The sequence below is a fragment of the Elephantulus edwardii genome, unplaced genomic scaffold (assembly GCF_000299155.1).
Source record: "Elephantulus edwardii isolate Elephantulus edwardi_28Jun2011 unplaced genomic scaffold, EleEdw1.0 scaffold00249, whole genome shotgun sequence".
Taxonomy (NCBI): Eukaryota; Metazoa; Chordata; class Mammalia; order Macroscelidea; family Macroscelididae; genus Elephantulus; species Elephantulus edwardii.
The window spans coordinates 589,745-613,454 of NW_006399999.1; the positions used below are offsets into that span (position 1 = coordinate 589,745).

The window sequence follows — 23,710 nt, forward strand, 5'->3', positions numbered from 1 at the left end:
CAAGGAAACTCTGATGGCCTAATGGTAAGAAGCTGCATGGTAATCCCGACGTCACACAGATTAAATTAACCAGCTGCTCCATGAAAGAAGGATGGGAAACCTCTGAAAACCCACAGGAATGTCAGCTATGGGTTGGTTCCAGCTCAACGGTATAAAACAACAGTAACTACTTTACCAAGAATGGTCTCCTTTTCTAGGGACTGTTTCTATTGTTATGTGCCATTGGATCAAAATAACTCATAGTAGATCCTCCAGCGAATTTCAGAGGCAGTAAATAACAAAGGAGGAGATTGTCCATCCTTTCTTCATAGAGGAGCTGGTGGATTTGAACCATATGTCTTTGGGATTGCAACATATCTTCTTACCACCAAGTCACTAGAACTCCCTGGTACCTCCAAATAATATGTTCAAAATATGTGAAATGAAGTCTTGATATTCTTGCTTTTCGTGAGTATTTAAACTGTATTTCTTTTTTTTTAATTTAGGTTGTTTATTTTTTATTTCAATGAACATCTACAGAGATTTTGGGATTCCATTCATTCATTACACACATTTTTTCCTTCTTTTGGCAGACCATGACATCTTCAATATTCTTTGCCATCACCATAACTCAAGGCAACAATTCCTTGCTCTTCCTAATCATTACCCGGCTTTTGCATGTCTAGTTGATTGCATATCTAGGTGATTGAAAACATCACTGTTTGGGTCAGGTGCAGCTTAATCCACAAAGTGTAATCTTTGTTTTTTAATAGTTTAAAGAGACATTTTGCTGTTGATTTATCCAATGTGGTATTGCCTTTGATTTCTTCGCTGCTGATTGTATGGGCATCTCTTGTTGTTCTTGTTATGTGCAATCCAGTTTCCTGTGATTCAGAGTGACCCTGTGTGCAGTATCTCTGAAACCTCCTGATCCTGAGCCAGTCTCACTGACTCTTACACACATAATCACACTGCCCCAGTTACCATGTCAATCCATTTCATTCAGGGTCTTCCATTCCTGCGTTGTCCCTCCACCCTTCCAAGCCAAATGTCCTTCTCCAGGAACTGGTCCTTCCTGGTGACGTGTCCAAAGTATCTGAGACGACAATTCAAAATTCTAGCCTCCAAAGAGAAACTTGGTTTCACCTTCTCCAAGACAGATCTATTGGTTTTCCTGAAAGTCTATGGTATATTCAATATTCTTCTCCAGCACCACAACTCAAAGGCATCAATCCTTCTTCTGTCATCCTTAGTCATCGTCCAGCTTTCAGATGTATAGCAAGTAATTAATTAGGAAGAACATGGTCTGAATCAGGTGCATCTTAGTCTCTAGACTGACATCATTGCTTTTTAGCACTTTGGAGTGGTCACTGACAGCAAACTTTCCAGTGAAATTCGTCTTTCGATTTCCTGACTGCTGGTGCCAAGAGCATTGATTGTGGAGACGAGCAAACTGAAACTGTCAACAACCTCAGGCTCTTTTCCATCTATCCTAGTGGTGCCAATTGACCCACTGGTGAGAATCTTGGTCTTCTTGATGTTGAGCTTTAATCCGTTTTGAAGACTACAGACCTTGACTTTCTGAAGCAAATACTTCAGGACCTTCTCAGTTTCAGCAAGCAAGGTTGTGTCATCTGCATAGCACTGGTTATTGATGAGTCTTCCTCCAATGCTGTTGTCATATTCCTCCACATAAAGTCCAGGCTTCCAAATGATCTTTTTCACATACAAATTGAAACGGTATTGAGGCAGGATGCATCCCTGACAGACTCCTTTCCTGATTTTGAACCATGCAATGTTTCCTTGCTCTGTTCTGAGGAATGCTTCCTGGTCCAAGTATAGGTTTCGCATGAGCACAATCAAGTGTTCTGAGATTCCCACTCTTCTCAAGGTTAGCAACAATTTATAGTGATCCACACCATCAAGTACCTTTACATTGTCAAAGAAACACAGACATTTCTCTGGTACTCCTTGCTTTCATCTGATATTGGCGATAATATCCCTAGTGCCTTAGCCTCTTCTAAACCCAGTTGATATTTCTGGTACTTCTCTGTTCCAGTCATTTTTTTTATAATCTTCATCAGGATTTTGCTTGCATGTAATATCAGTGATATTGTTCAATAATTTCCATGCTCTGTTGGGTCACCTTTTTTTTTTTTTAAATGAGACCAAATATGGATCTCTTGCAGTCAGTTGGCCAGGTAGTTGTCCTCTATATTTCTTGACACAACCTGTTGAGTACATCCAGTGCAGTGTCTGTTTGTTGAAATATGTCAATTGATATTCTATCAATTCCTTGGACATTTTTTTGCCAGTTTCTTCAGAGCAGCTTGAATTTCCTCCTTCACCAGTGCTTCTTTATCATGTTTTATGTCATTGAATTCTTCTGTCAGTTCTTTTGGGTACAATGACTTTGTGTAATCCTTCAATCTTCTTTTAATGCTTTCTGGATCATTCAATATTGTGCCCATAGTATCCTTAAGTGTGCAACTTGAGGCTTGACTTTGTTCTTCTGTTCTTTCAGCTTAAGAAATGTCAAGAGAGTTTGACCCTTTTGATTTTCCGAGTCCAGCTCTTTGCACATTCTGAGAAAATGAAATCTTTGGAAATTTCAATCTTTTCTCAGTTTATTATGCTTATTAGTGAAGTTATAAAGATTTGTATTTTCTTTATATAATACACATGGAAGACTACAGCTTTCCATATTCATGTATAAGTAGTTAAGTCTTCTTCATTTTGAGCAAAGTTGTATTATCTGCATACCACAGACTCTACATGAGTATTCTTTAAATCTTAAAGTAATATTCTTCTTCACATAGTATAATGTCTCAGATTTCTTGATAATCTATAGATTTAATTGACCAAGTATAATAAACTTAGGGATACATCCCTAGCACACACCTTTCCTGATTTTTCACACAGCAACCCCTTTCTCTGTTAAAGTGAAAATTGCTAGGTTTTGCTTACAGGTTCCATCTGAGCCAATTAAGTGTCATGCCATTTTAATCCTTCTCAGTGTACCTATATTTGTATGGATCACACAGTTTAATGATGTTACATAGTCATTAACACACAGACGAACATCTTCTGGTAGTCTCTACATTCATTCAAGATCTGACATCAGCTTTGCCCATTTTCAACATCATGAATCAATGATCTAATTGAATCTTGAATTTCTTACAGTTTCTTGTCATTGTACTCTTGCAATCATTTTTAAATTATAGTATAAATTTACGTGAGTATTACAGTAATTATTTTGTTATATAATTTCCACATTGTGATGAAAACACTACACAACATGGGTGACCCTGGAAGACATTATTCTGAGTGAAAAATCTGAGTCAAAACATGACAAATACTGCATAACATCACTGTCATCTTTCTTTGGAATGGGCATGGATATGGGTCATTCTTAACTGTTTTGCAAAATGGCTATCTTTAAAATTTCTTGGCATGGGTAAAATGAGTAATTTTAGAGTTGCATCTATTTGTATATACCTAAATATATATAATAAAATTCAAGAATTACATAGATATTTTGAAGGCACATACTGAAAATATTGTTGTTGTTGTTGTTGTTGTTGTTGTGTGCTGTTGAGTAAGAATTGACTTATAGCTAACCCTCCAACAAGTTTTCAGAGGCAATATATCACACGGAAGGAGACTGCCGATCCTTCTCCCATGTAGCAGCTAGTGGATTTAAATCACATACCTTTGGTATTGCAGTATCACTTCTTACTACTGGGCCACAATGGCTCCCTTTTACTGGTATCAATGAGGTGAAATGAACTGCTATGGTCTATTTTGAATTAGATAATTGTATCAGCTACTGCAACAGGAATGACAAATTGAAGAGTAATAGTATTACATTCCTCATCAAAAAGAACATTTCAGAATCTGTTCTGAAGTACACACTGTCAGTGATACTATAATATTCACTTCAAAGTAAAAAGTCATTACTATGGATTCAGAATCAACTCATAGCTGACCCTCCAATGAGTTTCCAGAAACTCTAAATTATACGGAAGAAGATTGATTGTCCAGCTTTCTCCCTCATAGTAGCTGGTGTATTCTCATATACAGAGAGGCACCACTTTGGGGTTAGAATTACAACTCCCTAAAAACTGTGTCAAAATAGCCTCCATATTTTTTTTTATATTCACAAACCTACCATTTGGCATATTTGAATAGAAGCATCCCAAGATATGTTAGCACCAGGCTATGCTAAAAAGTCTAGAAGACATCTACCTGGCCAAGTGACTTAAAGAGATCCATATTTGTTCCTGTTTCAAAAAAAGGCAATCTAACAGAATGTAGAAACCATTGGATAACATTATTAATATAACATGTAAGTAGAATCTTGAAGATTATTTAAAAATGAGTAGAACATTACATCAACAGAGAATTATCAAAATTTAGGCCTAATTTAGTAGAAGCTGTGGTATGAGGTTGCTGTTGTTAGATGGATCTTAGCTGGAGGTAGAGAATGCCAGAAGGATGTCTATTTGTGTTTTATTGAATATGAAAAAGCATTTCATTGTGTGAATCACAATAAATTATGGATAGCATTGAGAAGAATGGGCATCTAATAATACTTAATTGTGCCCATGTGAAACTCATACCTAAACCATGATGCTGTTGTCCAAACAGAGCAAGGGAAACGACATGGTTCACAGTCAGGAAAGGCATCCTTTATATTTGTAACCTCTCTCCATATCTGTTCAGTCTGTATGTTGAGCAAATAATTCCAGAAGCTACACTATGTGAAGACGAATGTAGTACCTGGACTTGAGGAAGACTCGTTAACAATCTGCATTATGTGCATGACACCTTTATGGTTTATGTCCTTTGTCCATATGCTGAGTAAATAATTCTAGAATATGAACTATACATGATGAAGAATATGGCATGAAAAATGGAGGATGATTCATCAACAATTAGCATTATGTGTATGACACAACCTTCCTTGCTGAAAGTGAGGAGGATTTGAAGTGGTTGCTGGAGAAGATCAAAGAGTACAGCCTTCAATATGGATTACATCTCAACATCAAAAAAAACAAAATCCTCACCACTGGACCAATAGGCAATATCATGATAGATGGGGAGAAGAGTGAAGCTGTCAAGGATTTCCTTATACTTGGATCCACAACCAACCTCAGATAAAAGCCATCAATAAATCAAAAGATAAATTACATTGGGAAAATCTGCTGTTAGTGTCTTTTCTAAAGTACTAAGGAGCAATGATGTCAGTTTAAACACTAAGGTGTGCCTGATAAAAGTCATGATCTTTTCAATTGTTTCCTATGCATCTGAAAGTTGGGAAATGAATAAGAATTACAGAAGAATTGATGCCTTTGAGTTGTGGAGTTAAAAAAGAATACAGAATACTCAATGGATTGACTAAGGAACAAGTAAGTCTGTCTTGGAGAATGCATAAGCAGGGTACTAATTAGAAGCAAAGATTATAAAACTTCATCTCACATACTTTGGGCATGCTGTCAAGAGAGGACAGTTCATGGAAAATTACATCATGCTGAAAAAGGTTGTAGGTCAGAGAAAAAGAAACCTCCCAACCAAATGAATTGATATAGTGACTGTAACAATGTGATTGAGTATATGAGAGACTATGACAACAGTGCAAGATAAGGGTAAGGTTCAGATCTGTTGTTTAGAAGGTTGCTATGAGTTGTAGTAGAATTAATTGCATCTAACAACAACAATAACATACCTTCAAGTTAATATGACAGTTATTAAAATTTATCCATCAAATAGTAACACCAAAGATGAAAAAAATAAAATATTTTTACCAATGTTAGCAGTCTTAAATTTGACAAACATGCAATTGATATGGACTTAAAGTCTCTGGTGATTCATGGAAATATAAAAGATGAAAATAAAAGTGATTACGAGTTGTAAAACATAACCCTGATATAAACAATGTTAGAGGTCATATTTGTAAGACCAATACTTTATTCACTGCAAACACCTTTATATAATACCATAACTGGTATAATACAAATGAAAAACGTAGAAAGCAAATCAACTACATCTGTGGAAAGAGATGATGGGAAACCTAATATTGCTGGCCAGAACAGGGCCAGAAGACAATTTCAGAAGAGATAATCAATTACATATATATAAGTTTAAGTTGAAGCTAAAGAAAATTGAAACAAGTACATGAGTCAAAGTGTAGAGTGATTATGTCTCACCTGAATTTAGACATCATCTCAAGAATAGTTGGGATACATTTAAATGTCTCTCCCAAGGTTCAGATTCACATATCCAATTGCCTAAAAAGCATGTCTACCAAGACTGTCCTACAGGTATACCAACTGATTTATTTCAACAAACAGATGATGCTCTGGATATACTCATTAAGTTGTGCCAAGAAATATGGAGAACAGCCAGCTGGCCAACTGACTGGAAAAGACTGATATTTTTCCCATTCCAAGGAAAGGTGACCCAACAGAGTGCTGAAATTATCGAACAACATCATTAATATCACATCCAAGCAAGATTCTGCTGAAAATTATCCAAAAATGTTTGGAGCAGTATGTCTACAGAGAACTGCCAGATGTGCAGGCTGGATTTAGAAGAGGTCGTGGTCCTAGGGATATTATAGCTAATGTTAGATGGATCTTGGCAGAAAGCGGACAATACCAGAAGAATGTCTTCTGTGCTTCATTGACTATGCAAAAGCTTTTGACTGTGTAGATCACAATAAGCTATGGCTGACTCTGAGAAGAATGGGAATCACAGAACATTTGATTGTGCTAATGTGAAACCTGTACTTGGACCAAGAGGCAGTCGTCAGAACAGAGCAAGGAGACACTGGATGGTTCAAAATCAAGAAGGGGACTCATCAGGGATGTATTTTGTCTCCATACCTTTTCAATCTGTATGCAGAACAGATCATATGAGATGCTGGGCTGTATGAGGAGGAATGTGGCATCAGGATTGGTCAAAGTATCATCAACAACCAGCGCTATGCAGATGACACAACTCTGCTTGCTGAAACTGAGGAGGACCTGAAGTGCTTGCTGCAGAAGGTCAAGGACTGCAGCTTCCAAATGGATTGGGGCCCAACGTCAGGAAAACAAGGATTCTCACCACTTGGCCAATTGGCAGCATCAGTATGGATGGTGAAGAGACTGAGATAGTTAACAGTTTTAGTTTGCTTGGTTCCACAGTCAACACTCTTGATAGCAGCAGCCAGGAAATCGAGGGACAAATTGCATTGGGAAAGTCAGCTGTCAGGGACCTCTCAAGAGTACTGAAGAGCAACGATGTCAGGCTGGAGACTAAGGTGTGCCTGATTCAGGCTATAGTCTTCTCAGTTACGTGCTATGCATCAGAGAGTTGGACAGTGAATAGGGATGATAGAAGGAGAATTGATGTCTTTGAGCTGTGGTGCTGGAGAAGAGTATGGAATATACCATGGACTGCTAGGTGAACAAACAGGTTTGTCCTGGAGAAGGTGAAGTCTGAATGCTCCTTGGAGTCAAGGATTCTGAAGCTTTGTCTGACACACTTTGGGCATGTTGCAAGGAGGGACTGGTCCTTGGAGAGGGACATCATGTTTGGGAGAGTGAAGGGACAGTGCAGAAGAGGAAGACCCTCAATGACATGAATCGATTCTGTGAGTGGAGTGGTAGGAATGAGTGTGTTTGAGATGGCAAGGTTGGCACAGGATAGAACGGCGTTTAGGGCTCTTGTACATAGGGTCACTATGATTTGCAAATGACTCGATGGCACATAACAACAATAACAACATGTTCAAACAACTTCTTATTCCCCATCTACCTCTATCTACCACTGTCTACTATGTCTCCTATAACAGAAAAATGGGAGATATCTTAAACATTCCCATGTGTTTGTCTCTGACAGCTCTATAAACTCTGTCTATCAAATGGCTTCTCACCCCTAATTCCCTGGTTCATGATTTGAACTACTTTGACATACATAGGTCTCTCTGACTCAATTCTTTCTACCTTTCCTCATCACTGCGTTTTCTATACTATCTTCAAGTGCTCTTTATGCAGAAATCACAGTAGACCATCTCAGAACAAGAACTATTTCCACTGAGAATTAATAAATAAAACACAGAAGTTGAGATTGGAAAAAAATATATATATAAGATAGTATTTTAAGAGATAATGGAAAATGTTTTAACTACTTTAAGAGGTAATATTTTAATGCCTGGTTTATTAGTTTTCCTCTTACTAAATGACATGAGACCCTTAAACAGGTAGTGTTGTCTTTTTCAATGTGATTCATAGAACTGAACAAAATGTCCATATAATAAATAATGATTTTTCTATTCAGTAGGAAAAAGAATTTAAGATCCAAAATTAGTATATCTCTGCATGACTGGTTTAAGGGTGCATAAATAATGGAAGAGAAAACAATGGAGAGAATAGTTATAAAGGTAGAATATAGTGAAAGTCAAAACAGATTTGATAATCAGCTCAAGAGAACAAGAAAATATTTTTAAATTAGAGAAGACTGATCATTTAAAAGTATTTGCAAGATATTAAGAATTAAGATATTAAAGCCCAGGAGATAATTTGGGAAAGACATAGGGTTCCTAAAGTAGAAATGGATGTCCACAAAGTCTCTGCAGTACTATCAACAAGAATTGGTGACTTGGTCAACATAGAGGAAGGTATATGTTGATATTGATATTAGGGTTTCTGCTTTGAGCAAAAAGATAAAATATTTACAAACATACAGATATAGGAGGAAGCACATTATGAGCCAAATGCTGACAGCTCTCTACTGTTCTGGATAAAATTTTATTGGAACACTCTTACTTTTGAACCCAAGTATTGTTCATGGTTTCTTTTGTGGTACAAGTAGTTGAGACCATAAATTGTAAAATTCAGACTCAACTCAATTCATCTCATTGTCATTAAGAATTAAATGTGCCTCCAACAGGTTTTTGGAGACTGTAAATTGCACCAGTCGAGTTGTTAGTGGATTCCAACTGCCACAGAGGTGTCACCTTTATTTTACCTGCACAAGACCTCTACCCGTTAGACTATCGGAAAGTTCTAAGTCTCAGAGAAACTCATATTTGTTACCTGGCTCAACGCAAGAGAAGTTTGTTGGTACTAGAAATCAGAACTTTCTCTGAAGTGGCAGCTACAGACATAGAATCTTCCTCCAGTAGGTGGCACCACTGAAAGAACAAGGCGTTTCTTTATCTGGAATATTCTACCACCAAGAAGAGGTGCGTCTCCCTACTTGAACATGTCGAGAGACAAACCATTATGGAAGGGGTACTATTTTACTTACTTTTAAGAGCTTTATTTTCTTGCTTTCAAGTTGTTTTTTTGACAGGTCCTGTTTTTTCCCCCGTCATCTAGGGCTTTCATACTGGTAATGACTTCCCTTATAATCTCGATTAGAAGAGGAAGCAGTCTCCTTTCACTCCGACTCACCCCATAGTGTCTGGAAAATGGAACGGTCGCAGTGTACAAGCCTTGGGACTTGGCCCTGAGGCAAACTTTCCCGCCCTGGAGACATTGGAAGGAAAAAGAGAGGTATGTCTTTCTCTGGGTGTGGTAGGTGGGTGCGGAATTGGTGTGTGCCTCCTCTGGCCCCTGACTGGATAGGTGGGGCCTAGTATGAGGTGCCTTTGTTGTTGTTATGTGTCGTCAAGTCACATGCGACTCATACGGACCCTCTGTAGCCTGCTCTATCCTGAGCCAATCTCCGTCTCCGACACACCTAATCCCATTTCTCCAGTCAGAGTCAATACGTCTCAGTCTTTAGAGTAGCAAAAGCCAATCAGAGGATCATTCTGAGGGTTGGAGGGAAAGAGGGAGAGGGAAGATACAACTGTCTGTTCTCCCCCCCACCCTTTTGCAGAGAAAAGCTGGTAAGGCTCTCAGTTCTCATGGCCTTGAATTTCGAAGATCCTTGTTGTGGGTTCCACAGTGCCGAAGTGGTGGCCTTTATCAATAAGAAGATGGCCGAAGACGTAAAAGGTCCCGAGTTCTACTTCGATAATAGATCCCTGTCCTGGAATGCAGTGGAGAACAAGCTTGAGACTATCCTGAAGGACAGCACTGTGTCCATGCAGGCCAAGCAAGCCTGTGCTTGGAGCGGCCTGGCACTGAGTGTGCGCTTTTCCCGCAGGCAGAGGGAGTTACTGGAGTGCAGGGTGCAGTGGCTGCACGACTTCGCCAGGCTGCACAAGTCAGCTGCGTTAGCCCTGGCCAAAAACCTTAAGGAGCTCACTGAACGACATGAGCTAGAAAACAAGAAGACAGCCACTCAGCTGCAGCTGCTCCAGACCTCTCTGAAAGAGGTGCAGAAGGAGCGAGACCTGCTGAGATGGAAGTTCCTCCAGGCTGTAAGTAGTGCTCCAGATTCTTGGCCTTCATTCCTCTCCTAACCCAGAACAGCCCCAGACTTGGCCTTAGTCCTGCTCCAACCCCAGTACCTCCCCACCCCGTCTCCCCTTGTCCAGTTTCCCTACCCAGTCCCCATCATCCAATTCCTCCACCCAGACCCCCTCATCCAGTTCCTCCCATGTCTAGACCCTCCCTCCCCCACCCAAGGCACTCCCCCATCCTAGGGCCCTTGTTGGCACCTGTCCTAGCCTGAAAGCCCCTCCTCAATATTTCTTTACCATGGCTCCCAGGTTCCACTCTCACTTTATCAGAACAATTCTCAGCTCTACCCTCTTCTCTGCAGGGCATGCAGCAGCAATCCATGGAGTGGACTACAGGATCGCAAAGTCTTACTACTGCCAGTGGGTCTGTTGTAGAAGGCCAGAAGGAAGAGGAAGTAGTGGCCACAGGTTGGCCAAGGCTAGCCACTGCCAGTGAAACTAAGATTGGAGGAGAAAGTGAAGAGGATCCAGTGGTCACAAGATGGCTGAGTTTGGCCACTTCCAGTGGAACCTGGACAGAAGAAAGCAAGGAGGAAAAAAAGGTAGTGACTACAGGGTGGCCAAACCTGACCACTGCCAGTGAGGCTAGGGGAGAAGAAGTCAAGGCAGAAGAGGAAGTAGTGGCCACAGAGTGGCTAAACCTGGCCACAACTGGTGAGGCTTGGACAAAAGGAAAAGGCAAGAAAGAAAAAAAGCCATTGGTCACAGACTGGTTAAGCCTGCTCATTGCTAGTAGGGGTAGGGAAGAAGTAGAAGGTGAAGAGGAGGCAGTGGCCACCGAGTGGTCAAACCGGACCACTGTGAGCCGCGCTGGGACAGAACAAAGTGGCAAAAAGGAGGTAGTAGTTGCTGGTACTGCTACTGCTGCTCCTGCTACCACCACCACAGGAGGGAAAAAGAATGTGGCAGGGACTGCTACCACTCCTGTTACTGAAACAGCAGAGGAGCTAGGGGGGCGCTTCATGGATTTTCTTGGTGCTATGGACTGGAAAAAATTCACCACTACAACGCAGGAGAGTGAGCTCAGGTCCATAGACACAAGTATATTTTCTTTCCCCAAGGTCTCAAAAGAAGAGCCCCCAGATTCACAGACACTCCTTCCTATCCAACTTCCTGCCTCTTTCTCATACTCGTACTCATTCCCAGACCCACCCACACCATCTCCAACAACCTCATCGGTTGCAGCACCTCCACCTAAGCCAGCTCTCCACTGGGGGAGGTCTAATAGGGTAACTCATAGAATAGATCCTCAAGAAACCCAAAGAAGAAGGAGAGATGCAGAACCATCTCAGCAGAGGAGGGCCCCACTAGTGCGCAGGCTGGGGGATTGGGACTGTCCTTGGTGTAAAGCTGTGAATTTTTCAAGGCGGAATATTTGCTTCCGCTGTGGGAGGGGGATCTGGCTACAAAACTCTTAGTAAACTTATAAATATGAACTAGAACATAAATATAACATAATGGGAAATACATTTTCAGAAGGGGGGGAGAGGAATGAAGCTAAGAGGGAGGTAAAGGAACAGTGGGAGGGTGGGCAATGGGATGGAGGATAAAGGGTATACTGTGGGTATTGAGGGAATTGTAGATTCAGTGGTTGAGAGGAGAGAGGTAGATACATGTTTTGAAGATTCTTTTTGTGTTCCAGAATATTAGCATGTTTTATAGAGAAAAGTGTTTTTTAGAGAAGACAAAGATAAGGTCCTTGGCAATAGAAAGGTGTGAAGAAGCAACACGGTGTTGATCCTGTAACCCTAGAGATAGTAGCTTATCTGGCCACTTTCTCACTTTCAGCAGTGATGCGTGAACATTCCCTTTACTTAGATCCCTTTTTCCTTACTTGTACTAGCTTGAGTAGGTTCTTGTTCTGAGCAACTAGATTATGTACAATTTAGAAACTGGTATAAGGACAGTAGTTGCAAATAATAGACTAGCAAAGAAAATGTTAAACTGGCTAGAGAGGTGCATCAAGAGTGGTGGGTAGTGGGGATTTCTGAATTACAGGAATAGACTCAATAGGAAGCTCATTCATGACCTGAGGGAGTTATAGTCCATGAAGCTATGAGAACAAGCCTGAGGTTCATCTGGATTTATGCTTGACTCAAGACAACATATCAGAGACCTACCACTCCTGAGAGAATCCCTTAAGGCTGTGGACAGAAGATGACTGTTTACAGTCAAAGAACTGCTATGGATCTATGATCTGTGACTAGAGAAACTTTCCCAGTCCCCACTGGGCAGAACCAGGAAAAGTCAAAGTTTAACAAGGAGCTCATTCAACTGTCACTAAGGTGAGTCAACAATTGAGAGTGCAAGAGGGTTTACTGTTTTACAGCACAGAACGAAGATGATTCCACTCCCCATCTATTATATATATAATGATGAATCTGCCATACAAACCTTTCTGTTAATTCAAACTCAAAATTTATTGTCATTGCATCAGAACCAACTCATAATTGACCCCCCAGAGGATTTTTTGGGAAGACACAGTAAGAGATTGTACACTCTTCCTCTCAAGGAGCCACTGGTGGATTTGAACCACCAGAGAGGCACCATCTCTAGATAACACCACGGATCCGTACAAACTATGCCTCCAGAGCTCCCATCAGTGAATTCAGCTCCTTCAGTGAATTCAGCAATGTGGGATAAAAAGGTAATAATTTCCAATGGGAAATAGTTTTTCAAAGGAATGGAGGTGGATTGAGGACAGAATGAAGGTAGGTGAGGGTCAGGAGCTCAGAGAGAATGTGGTCTGCTTCTCCATTATGACTATAAGTTGTGTTAAGGGAGTTAAATGTATGATATAGCCCACAGGTGGAAAAATGATGAGGAATCATATCTGGACCAGACTGGCACAAATGAAGACAATTGGACAATGTCCAAGGACAGTGAGTTTGAAAACTGAGAAGCTCTTGTGATACTGGGACATCTCTACAGCAACTGGATGTGCTTTTTGATTGTTGCCTTTTGGAGCAGGTGTGGACATTATCAAGTTTTGAGACTAAATTTCTAGGGTTTGTATTTGTCAGAATGCCTTTGGGGGTAAGATTCCAAAAGATACTCACTCTGGACATTTTAGACTAGATATCTTTGTTGCAATATTCGGTAACATCGTTAATCTCTACACACTAACTGCCAGTAGCAGTTTTCTTTTAATTGTGAGGACCAAAAATGTCAGTAGATTCTACCATATGGCTACTGGAGGACAAAACCACCTGTTGCTGGGAATCATAAAATCCATGAACAGAACAGGAAAAGAAAAGGGTCGCAGGCTGAGGAGGAGTTTCAAAGGGACTGTGTATAGTAGAGTCTAGAGCTGCAGAGGGACCGGTTCCTATAATGTGTCTACTGAAGCAAGTGAGAGATGGTGCAGAAGCACAAGTGCAAAGTACTGAAGAATGAGTGGGAAGTGAGAAAACAAGGCAATAGCAGGGAAGCTGTTCTTCAAGAAAGGGAAAGAATGAGGTGAGAGACACAGTTAAGAGAGGACTATTTTGAATTTGAGAGAAAGGTAAGCCACAAAATAAGAGATAGCTGAAGAAACTTTAAAATGCAAGAAACACATAAATTAATGCAGTAACAGTTGCATATTTGATATTAAATTGTTGACTTTATTAAATGAAGGACAAATGAACCCAAAGTCGTATGGCAAGAGCTTTCATTTTTTTCCAGATAAATCTTGAGAATTTCTCTCAATTAATATACTATGCCTTAAGATAGTTTGTCTTATAGATCTAGACTTTGAGTAAGTATAGGAAAAAAGTATTTGCCAAACAAATGTTAGCTGGAGTTGAATGGGAAGGCAAGCTTTTACTTTGTTATGTACTTCTGTGATGTATAAATTAAACTAACATTCATAAAAATTTTAATTTTCTATTGTAATTTTTGAGTGAAAGTTTGTAAACTAGTTTTCCAACCAACCATACATATGTATTTCATTTCATATACCCACAATGTTACTGTGGTCTTCCTGCTTCTTTTTTATGATTCTTATTTCCATTAATATTGCTCCTTCCTGCCTTCTGAACAATGTCAATCTTTTGACCACTTAGTTTTTAGTTTTTTGATTGTTTTAAGAAGTGAGTACATTCCAAAACTAACGAGTAGAAAATTATAGCAATTATCTTAAAAATAATAGTAATTTCAAATAAGAAATATTAAAATGTGATATTAATGAAGATAATCATTTGTGAAGAATGAGAGTATTTGATAAGTTTATAGATTGTATAGTGACAATTCATAAAATATAGAAACCTAGGATTGTTACCCAAAAAAAGTGAGTACAAAAACAATGCTTTTAAGTTATTAAAGGAAGTTTGCTTGAATGGCTTTAAATAGTCCACTCTTCCACTGGACTAATGTATATGGAGGAGAACAGACACTGATTTCTAATGGATATGGGGAACTGAGGGGGCTTCTGCCTGTGTGTGCATGATATAGACAGATAAGACACCTGAGAGTGAGAATGGGAGGTCAGATAGGAGTGGGAAGTACTAGTCAATGGCACATTTTGGAATAATGGAGGAGGGTGAAAAGGAGATTAAAAGATCACCATAAGCAAAAGAGAAAGCTCAACTGAAATTGATAGGATCCAATTAAGAATGAAAGAAAGGGAGAGGGCAGTGGGAATCTGAGAGGAAACACTGGAAAGAAGTTAAGTTTAAGGAGAGACACAAGACATAAATTGCTCTACTGTCAGAATTTGTTTTCAAGACTCTTTTCCTCAAAAATTTCTGACATATTGGGTGGATTTGGATTTTATGTTTGATTGCCTTTGTTAGTGGTGGTTGAGTCAACTCCAGTTCATGGCAACTTCACGTGTTTCATAGGATTAAAGAGAGACGTCGCCATTGAGTGGCTTCACGTGTTAGATTTTTTTCTCCCTTTGTCTAAGCAAAGAAGAAAAAGTTTTAATAAGCTAAATTGAACTCTCCTTCTGTCATTGAACTTGCATTGGGAAAACCTGCTGTTGGTGCTGCACCACAATACTAAAGAGTAATGATGTCAGTTTAAAGACTAAGGTGTGTCTAATACAAACCATCATCTTATCAGTTGTTTGCTATGCATCAAAGTTGGACAGTGACTAAGGATGACAGAAGAAGAATCAATGCCTTTGAGTTTTGGTCCTGGGAAACAGTACTGAATATCCCATGAACTACCAAGAGAACAAACTTGGAGAAAGTGAAATTAGGGTGACCCTTGAAGGCAAGGATGGTGAAGCTTTGTCTCACATAATTTGAGCATGCCAGTGTCAGGAGTGGCAAGTCCTTGGGAAGAGCAGGGTCAGAAAAAGAGTGCTTGTGAAAGTGGAGAATCAGAGAAAGTAAGATATTAAAAAAGATAGATTGACATAGTGACTGTAATAATGGGCTTGAGTGTGTCAAAGATGGCACAGAATAGGACCAAGCTCACACTTGCTGTTCATAGGGTCACTGTGAGTCACAGTTGATTCAACAGCACATAACAGCCATATTTGTCATTGAATATACTCAAGTGATATGACTTGGTCTTTAAGTCCTTGCACAACTTCACTCATTGCCATCAAGTTGGAACTGACTACTCATAACTAACTCTCTAGCAGCTTTTCTGGGGCTTTAAATTGCATGGAGAAGACTATCTTTCTCCCTTGAAACTGCTGGTGGATTCGAATTGCCAAAGAGGCACCTTTGGTTTAGCAACTCAACTCTTTACGGAGTATATCACCAGAGCTTCCCTTTGAGTTCTTGACCTGGAAGAAATACATAGTTGTGGTGGGTGAGAGAAAAAGATGAGAATTCTGTGGGAACCATTGCCTTGGTCAAAATCAGTGATTTTTACCTATAGCAAAGATAGAGTGCTCCTCTTTGGGTTTTCCATTTGGAATCACAGCAAGCCAAATGTTGAAAGAGAATGGCCAGATAAAGCTCCTTTTTTGACCTCTCTCCGTTTTCTAAAGACTTGTTCACTTATTGACAAGTGAACCCTAGATATACCTGTCTCTAAAGTAATGAAAAGCAAAATGTCTTACATAATTCATGGAGAATAACAGAACATTTTCACCTTTGTTTGATGTCATGTGGGATCAAATTGAAAAGTTAGTCAGCCCTTAAAAATTAAAATTTTCAGTGAGTTCATCCTTCTATAAAACACTTGTGCTTCCAGTGTCATTGTTTGTATTGTCTCCTTTTACTGACTGCCTTCATACTAACAATTTCTGTTTTTACTAGTATGACATAACAAATTAGAAAACATTTAATTTTTGAGCAAATAGAAAACCTCCAGATCATAGTGATCTGAGCGTGATAGCCAAGAAGTGAACTTTAATGTGCATGGAAATTCTAGTCCATGTTCGTATAAGTGAAAGATCTGAGGGTATTTCAGGAATAAGGTTTAGACTGAGTTTAAAAGGAATAGAGATCCCAGTTGTTAAACAACTGGAATCTAGAGGGAAGAGAAAAGACCAGAGTTGTTAAACAACTGGGATCTAGAGGGAAGAGAAAGGACCAGAGAATGGCCTAAATTATTGGGGCAGCTATTGCTGCCAGTTTAGGGCCTGTGACAGTGCCACCCAAGGGTAATAAAGGAGGTCAGAATTGCTTCCACTGTGGAAAGCTGGGACACTTCAGTAGACAGTGTCACAGACGAAAGCCACAGATAGGCAAGGGAGTAGAGAGGAAGCTCCCACTCACTTGCTTTAAGTGTGGCTCTGAAGGACACTTGGCCAAGGTGGCTCATATCAGGTCCTCGTGACAGACAGGACTGACAGGGCCCAGCTCCCAGCTGGAAACAAAGGAGGACGCTTCAACGATTTAGATCCTCCCAGAAGAGCTGTGGGTGAGCATTAACATTACTGGTAAGTATATTCGTTTTCTCCTGGACACAGAGCCTACTAATTGGTCCTAAAAGGCTTCTGAGGTCCCACTCTTCTCACTATTTCGTAGTTGTTGGAATGGACGGAAAACCTCATAAGCAGATCCTTACTTCACCTCTACTTTACATGCGAACTTCCGAGTTGTAAAACAACCCAGTGGTAGATGGAATTTGCTCCAGGACTTAAGAACCATAAATGACATATCTGAGCCTCTGCATCTTGTGGTTCCTAACCTCTACACTATAATAGACAAAGTGCTAGTCTATAGGTCTTTTATTGTAAGAACCACCTTACCTCTGTAACTTGATTTGTGCCACTATTAGAACCTCTACTCTGAATATTATTGCTTTTCAATTTTTGACTCATGCGCTTTTAACTTGTTAGTTAAATTTGTATCTTCTAGGCTGCAACACTTCCATGATACATCTTCAAGGATATGAACATGTACGGCTAAGCACAATTGATAACAGTGCATCTAAATTCCAAAATCAATCTCCATAATAGTCTATGTGTTTCCTACTGCCAAAGGGGCCCTTTAGAGTAGTGAGAGAAGACCTTCACCCTGAAACCCACAGCTTCCCTTTTCAGCAGGAAGTAGCTAAGAGAATACGCCATCCCCTTTTCCTTATGAATCAGGGTAAAGTCTCTCTCAGGGAGGAGTGATAGGCAATGGCAAAGGACACACTGACAAAGGAGATTAATCAGAACTGGCTTTGACAAGCACTGTGGCAATTGGACAATTAAAACAGACATTCGGGGTGGGGGAAGAAGAATGAACTGGGGAGGAGGGTGGAGAAAACAGTGCAACAATGAATGAATGAAAACCCAAAATCTCTGTAAATGTTCATTAAAACTAATAAAATTTAATAATAATAAAAAAGGAAGAGAGAGTGTGAAAGAAGAATGTAAATATGAAAGCTGGCCAAATTATAGTTAAACAGTATTTCTTTATAGGAAGTTGACAGAAGATATTGGAAAATTACCAAGACATTTGAGCTGAAAAATTAAATTATTTCTGTCTCTGGTGGTGTGGTCTATCGGGAGTAGTGCTGTTAAGACAAAGATGGCACCTGGTGGCTCAAAGCCTTCAGCAGTTCCATAAGAGAAAAATGGGAAATCTCTTCCCATGTGATTTACTGTCTCTTGAAAAACTAATAAAGGGTCAGACATGAGTTGGTTCCGAATTGAAAGCGATGAGATTTTATTCAGATTATTATATACTCCTTTAGTGTTGAAAAATCTGATCTGGTCTGAAAATGAGCATGTATAGAACAGTGTTAACCTGAGTCTTGTGCTAATGAGATACAGACCCTCAGAGTGGAACCCTCCTGCAGAGTTTTCACTATTTCATAGGTGCTGTCTTGCTAAGGTCTAACTCCTAACAATAGTGAGAGAGTGAGGATGACGCCAAATGGGTTTCTCTTCATCGCTGGGAATAAATGTTGGAATGCACCCACCAGTAATGGTGGGGCTAAGAGCATCTCATTTATTTAGTGAGTGTTGTTAGGTGCCATCAAGTCAGCTTCAACTCATAGTGGAAGGTGTACAACAAATTGAAATCTTGCCAATTCCTGTGTTATCTTCACATTCTCTGATTTGATGGTCTATTGTTGAAGTCACTGTGTCAATTCTTGTTGAAGGTCTTCCTCTCCTTTTTGAATCTTCATACCTACCACTTCCAAGCATAATGTCCTTTTCCAGGGTCTAACATCTCTTAGAGCTCAAGTGGCCTAATGGTAAGAAGCTATGCAGCAATCCAAAAGGCAGATGGTTTGAATCCACTATCTTCTCTGTGGGAGAAGAATGGGCAGTCTCCTCCCATACAGTATTGTTGTTGTTGTTGTTGTTATGCGCCATCGAGTCGCTTGCGACAGCCCTAAACTCTGCTCTGTCCTGTGCCAACTGCACTGTCTCTGACACACCCATCCCGATTGCCCCAGTCACTGAATCAATCCACCTCATAGAGGGTCTTCCCCTCCTGTGCCGTCCCTCCAGTATAGCCTCTGAAAACTCACTGAGAGTCATTCGTGGATCAGTGCTAACTTGACAGCCCACTACAACAAAAACTTCTTTTAATGTCATGTCCAAAATATGTGGGATAAAATCTCACCATCTTTTCCTCTAAGGAATATTCTGGCTGCACTTGGTCCAAAAATTTTGTTTACTAAAGCAGTTCATGATATACTCAATACTCTTCACCAACATCACAATTTAAAGGCATCAATTCTTGTTTGTTTTTGCACATGGGGTAAGTGAAAATGCAGTAACAGGTGCACCTTAGACTTTGCAGTGACATCCTTGATCTTTAGCACTTTTATTTTTTAGATTTTAATGAAAGTTTATAAAGAACTTGGATTTCCATTCGTTCATTCATTGTTTCACAATTTCTTCCCTGTCCTCCCTCCCCCCAGTTTGCTTTTTTCTTTGGGGAAAAAAGTGTTTTCATTGTTATATAGACACTCCCTCCCAGACCACTCTACTATGCAACTCTTATTCTGGACTCTTGTCATGCCAATAATACATACTCATACATTCCTTTTATTCAGTTCTTTCCCTTGTCCTTTTCAATGCCATGTACATTATTTATCCCCTCTTTTTTTATTCCCCCAACCCCCGTATCAGTCCTGTCCTATAACAGTGGCATTATTCAGTCTTTTTGTGACTGAGATATTTCACTGATTATAATGTCCTCCATTCATCTTTTGATTACCTGACTGCTGCTATCACAGATGTTGGTTGTAGATACAAGTGAAATAGAACCCTTTACAACATCAGCCTTTTCTGCATGTATCATGGCCTGTTTTTCCACTTGTGACAATTTTTGTTGTCATTATTTTTGTTTTCTGGATATTGGTGTTGTAACCCATATTTTAAGCAAGCAAACAAGCTTATATCACTTGCATAAAACAGGTTGTTAGTAAGTCTTCCTCCAGTCTTGTTTCAACAGTCTTCTTCATATAGTCCAACTTCTCAGATTATTCACTCAGGTTACAGATGGATTGATAAGGGTAGATTTATTGAAAGGACTTTGCACCCTTTAAAAAGGAGTTAAGGTACTCATTAGCAATGTCATAGCTTTTTTTGGTCAATGTATTCAAGTCTCATGCTCTGAAACGAAAAATTTTACAATGACGCCTTTGAGCTGTGGTGCTGGAGAAGAGTACTGAATGTACCATGGACTGCCAAGAAAACAAATAGATTCATCCTAGAGAGGGTTAAACCAGCCTGCTCCTTGGAGGCAAGGATTCTGGGGCTTCACCTGACATACTTTGGGCATGTTGTAAGGAGAGACAGGTCTTTGGAGAGGGACATCATGCTGGGCAGAGTGGAGGGACAGCGCAGGAGGGGAAGACTCTCTATGGGGTGGATTGATTTAGTGACTGGGTAATCGGGATGGGTGTGTCGGAGGCAATGAGATTGGCACAGGATAGAGCAGCGTTTAGGGCTGTTGTACATAGGGTCGCTATGAGTCGCAAACAACTCGACGGCACATAACAACAACAACAACAACAACAACAGGGCTAGTTATTGTTAAAGTCACATCAGAAACCAAATTCCAGTCAAGCAGACCTTTTTGTTTCCCCTGTGCATTTTTTATTACCTAACTGGCCGTGCACTAGATTTTACTACCTCTTTGTCTGTGCACTAGAGCCCTAGTGACATAGTAATTAAAAGGCTTGGCTGCTAATCTCAAGGGTGGCAATTCAAATCTGGCTGACTGTGGCGTTAGCCAAAAGTTGGCTTTTTTTAGCCATTAGTTAGTCCCTTTGGTATCCAGTTACCTTAACTGCAGACACTTTGTCTTGCAAATCGTCATGGTCTTGCAAATCAGTATCCCCTGTGGGGCTAGAATAAAGGAAAAATGCTTCTCACACCAGGCAGTCAAGACAGGCTTGTGAGGGGAGAGACCCTGGTGGTAGAGAGACTGGCATTGCTGTGGAGAAACTAGGAAAGTTGTGACCTAGGGCTTCTTGTGTTTGTGCTGGCCACAGTTAGATTTTGCTGCTCTTATCTTTGATGATGGAAGGAAACGCTGCTTGCTAAATTGAAACCAGAGCCTGGATTGAGGAGTTTTGCCTTGGAATTGTTGGGCTAAAAACAGGACTTATTTTGGGTAACATTATTAAATCATTTGCCTCCCCCTACTCTCCAAGTTCCTTCCCTAACAAAACCCATTATTAGTACCATAATTGTGAGTCGGTAATGAATACTCTTGATCTGCTTTCTGTTCTGGGGCAGTGAGAGGCTGTATTATTCTTACTCTCTCTGTCCCTCTCAGAGAGATGCTCACAATATTGTGCCCCCAAGTGTTGTTTTCCCTTTTTTCAACACTGAGCTACTGGGGAAAGATGAGGCAGTCATCTTCCTTAAAGATTTAAAGACTTTACTACTCTTTGGGTAGTTCTACTCTGTCCTGTAAGATTGCTATGAACTTGAATCTACTCATTATCAGTAGGTTTGTTTTTTTTATTGCTGAACATTATTTCCTCTATTTATTTGAAATTGCTGTCACAAATTTAAACTGAGGGAATTCAGGTGCCTTAGTGGTAAGGAATTGCACTGCCAACCCAAAGGCAGGCAGTTTGAATCCACTAGCTTCTCCAAAATAAAAAGATGGGAAATCTCTGGTATAACTCAAAACCTGCTAGAGGGTGAGCTATAAGTGGTTTCCATCTTGACAGTACATAACAACATTTAAACCAAATCATCTCAAATATTGCTCACTCTAGGAAGCCAGACCTAATTCATTAAGTCAAATAACTATTTTTCCCTACCATCAATTCTATTATGTCTTCATTTCTTTTACCACATTTCACTTTCATATGTGAAGGAATAAGAGTGAGTTACTGCTGTTATTAGGTGCCAGCGAGTCAGTTATGACTGATAAGAACCCTATGAACAACAGATCTAAACCTTGTCCTATTCTGCACCATACTCATGATCTTCATATATTTGAGTTCATTGTTACATTGTGTCAATCCATGTTGTTGAGGGTCTTCCTCTGTTTCTGTGACCATCCACCTTTCTAAACATGATATCTTTTCCTAAGGACTTGTTCCTTCTGACATCAGGTCCAAAGTATGTGAGATAAAGATTCACCATCCTTACTTCTAAGGAGCACCCTGACATTAAGTTGCCATGTTGAAATTTTATTATCCTTTCACCTACCCCAGCACCTCAAATTCACCACCTCCAGATCAAAGAAGCCTTTGTCAATGGATAGTACCCTTCTTTCTTATCTACAGAACAGTCACAATCATGGACAATGGCTATTGTTAGGGATACTGATATTAATATTCCAGTCAGGAGTGCATAACCAGTGTGTATGATGAAGAAGAATTAATCACTCTGTGCTAATGCTGGAGGGAGCTCAGTTAACTTAGCCCATAAGACATTGCTCTAACTCAGAGACCATATATGGTGGTTTGAAGTCACTAGTGTCTCCATGAAAAAAAGATGAGTAATCTCCTTCTGTGCAATTTATAGTCTCCAAAGATCCACTGGTGGGTCAGCTATGCATAATTTCTGACTCAAAATAGGGAATTCAATTATAAATAAAAACTAATTACCATTTATAGCTTGTCCCTCTCCCTGCCCTCCAAAAGAAGCCACTCTTTGGCTAAAAGGCTTTCAGCAAATCCAACAACTTTCAGGGAAATTCAAAATATGTTTTGTAATACAAAATAGTAGTAATGGACAGAAAAAACTATCAGGTAGTTATATTGGCTAGTTAAGTTAAAATACATTTTAAAGTGATACAAGAATTTCTCAGAAGGAAAAAAGAAAAGAGGATAAAGAGGAGTAAAATGGGGTGGGGGTGGGGGATTACAAATGCTACTTTCCAGGAAATATTTTGTTGGTTGGGGATGAACACGAAGAGTAAGGGTAGTGAGGAAAGAACAGTCTGGGCAACTGTACTATGTAAAAGAGATTGAGAATGAAAGTAATGCGAAAAATAATTTTTAAAAGCTGGTGATTGTTGTTAAGGGACATCAGGTTGACTACTTATAGCAATCCTAGTGAACAACAGATCTGAACCTTTTTCTATCTTGTACCATCCTCATAATCTCTGATACCCTCAAACCTAGTGTGATAATCACTGTGTCATTCTGTCTTGTCGAAGGTCTTCCTCTCTTTCTCTGACCCTCCCTCTTTCCCAGAATGATGTCCTCTGCCAAGGACTAGACCCTTCTTCCTATAACATGCCCAAAATATGTGAGATTAAGTTTCACTATCTTTGTCTCTACGAAGCACCCTAGTTGCACTTTCTCCAAGACAGACATATTTGTTCTTTTAGCAGTCCATGAAACAGTTATTACTCTTCTTCAACACCACAATTCAAGGGCATAAATTTTCTTCTCCTATCCTTATTCATGGCTGTTCGTTCATAGGGTCGCTATGAATTTTCTACGACTCGATGGCATTAAACAATAACAATGACGACGACCAAGAGAGAGCTACGTTGGCCTAGTGGAAGGAAGCTG

At 39.8% G+C, this 23,710-nt stretch overlaps 2 protein-coding genes across 2 annotated transcripts in view; one reads left to right on the forward strand and one right to left on the reverse strand.

Moving 5' to 3' along the window:
- Positions 1-23,710, reverse strand: part of LOC102845938 (X-linked interleukin-1 receptor accessory protein-like 2-like) — a gene marked incomplete at its 3' end in the record, with an annotated part of 94,799 nt that overhangs the window by 38,302 nt on the left and 32,787 nt on the right. The gene's annotated exons all lie outside the window — the stretch shown is intronic.
- LOC102844302 (testis-expressed sequence 13A protein-like) lies at positions 9,881-11,799 on the forward strand. The gene is made up of 2 exons (XM_006899251.1): positions 9,881-10,339; positions 10,684-11,799. Exons 1-2 carry the CDS (start codon positions 9,881-9,883, stop codon positions 11,797-11,799), a joined length of 1,575 nt encoding a protein of 524 aa, XP_006899313.1.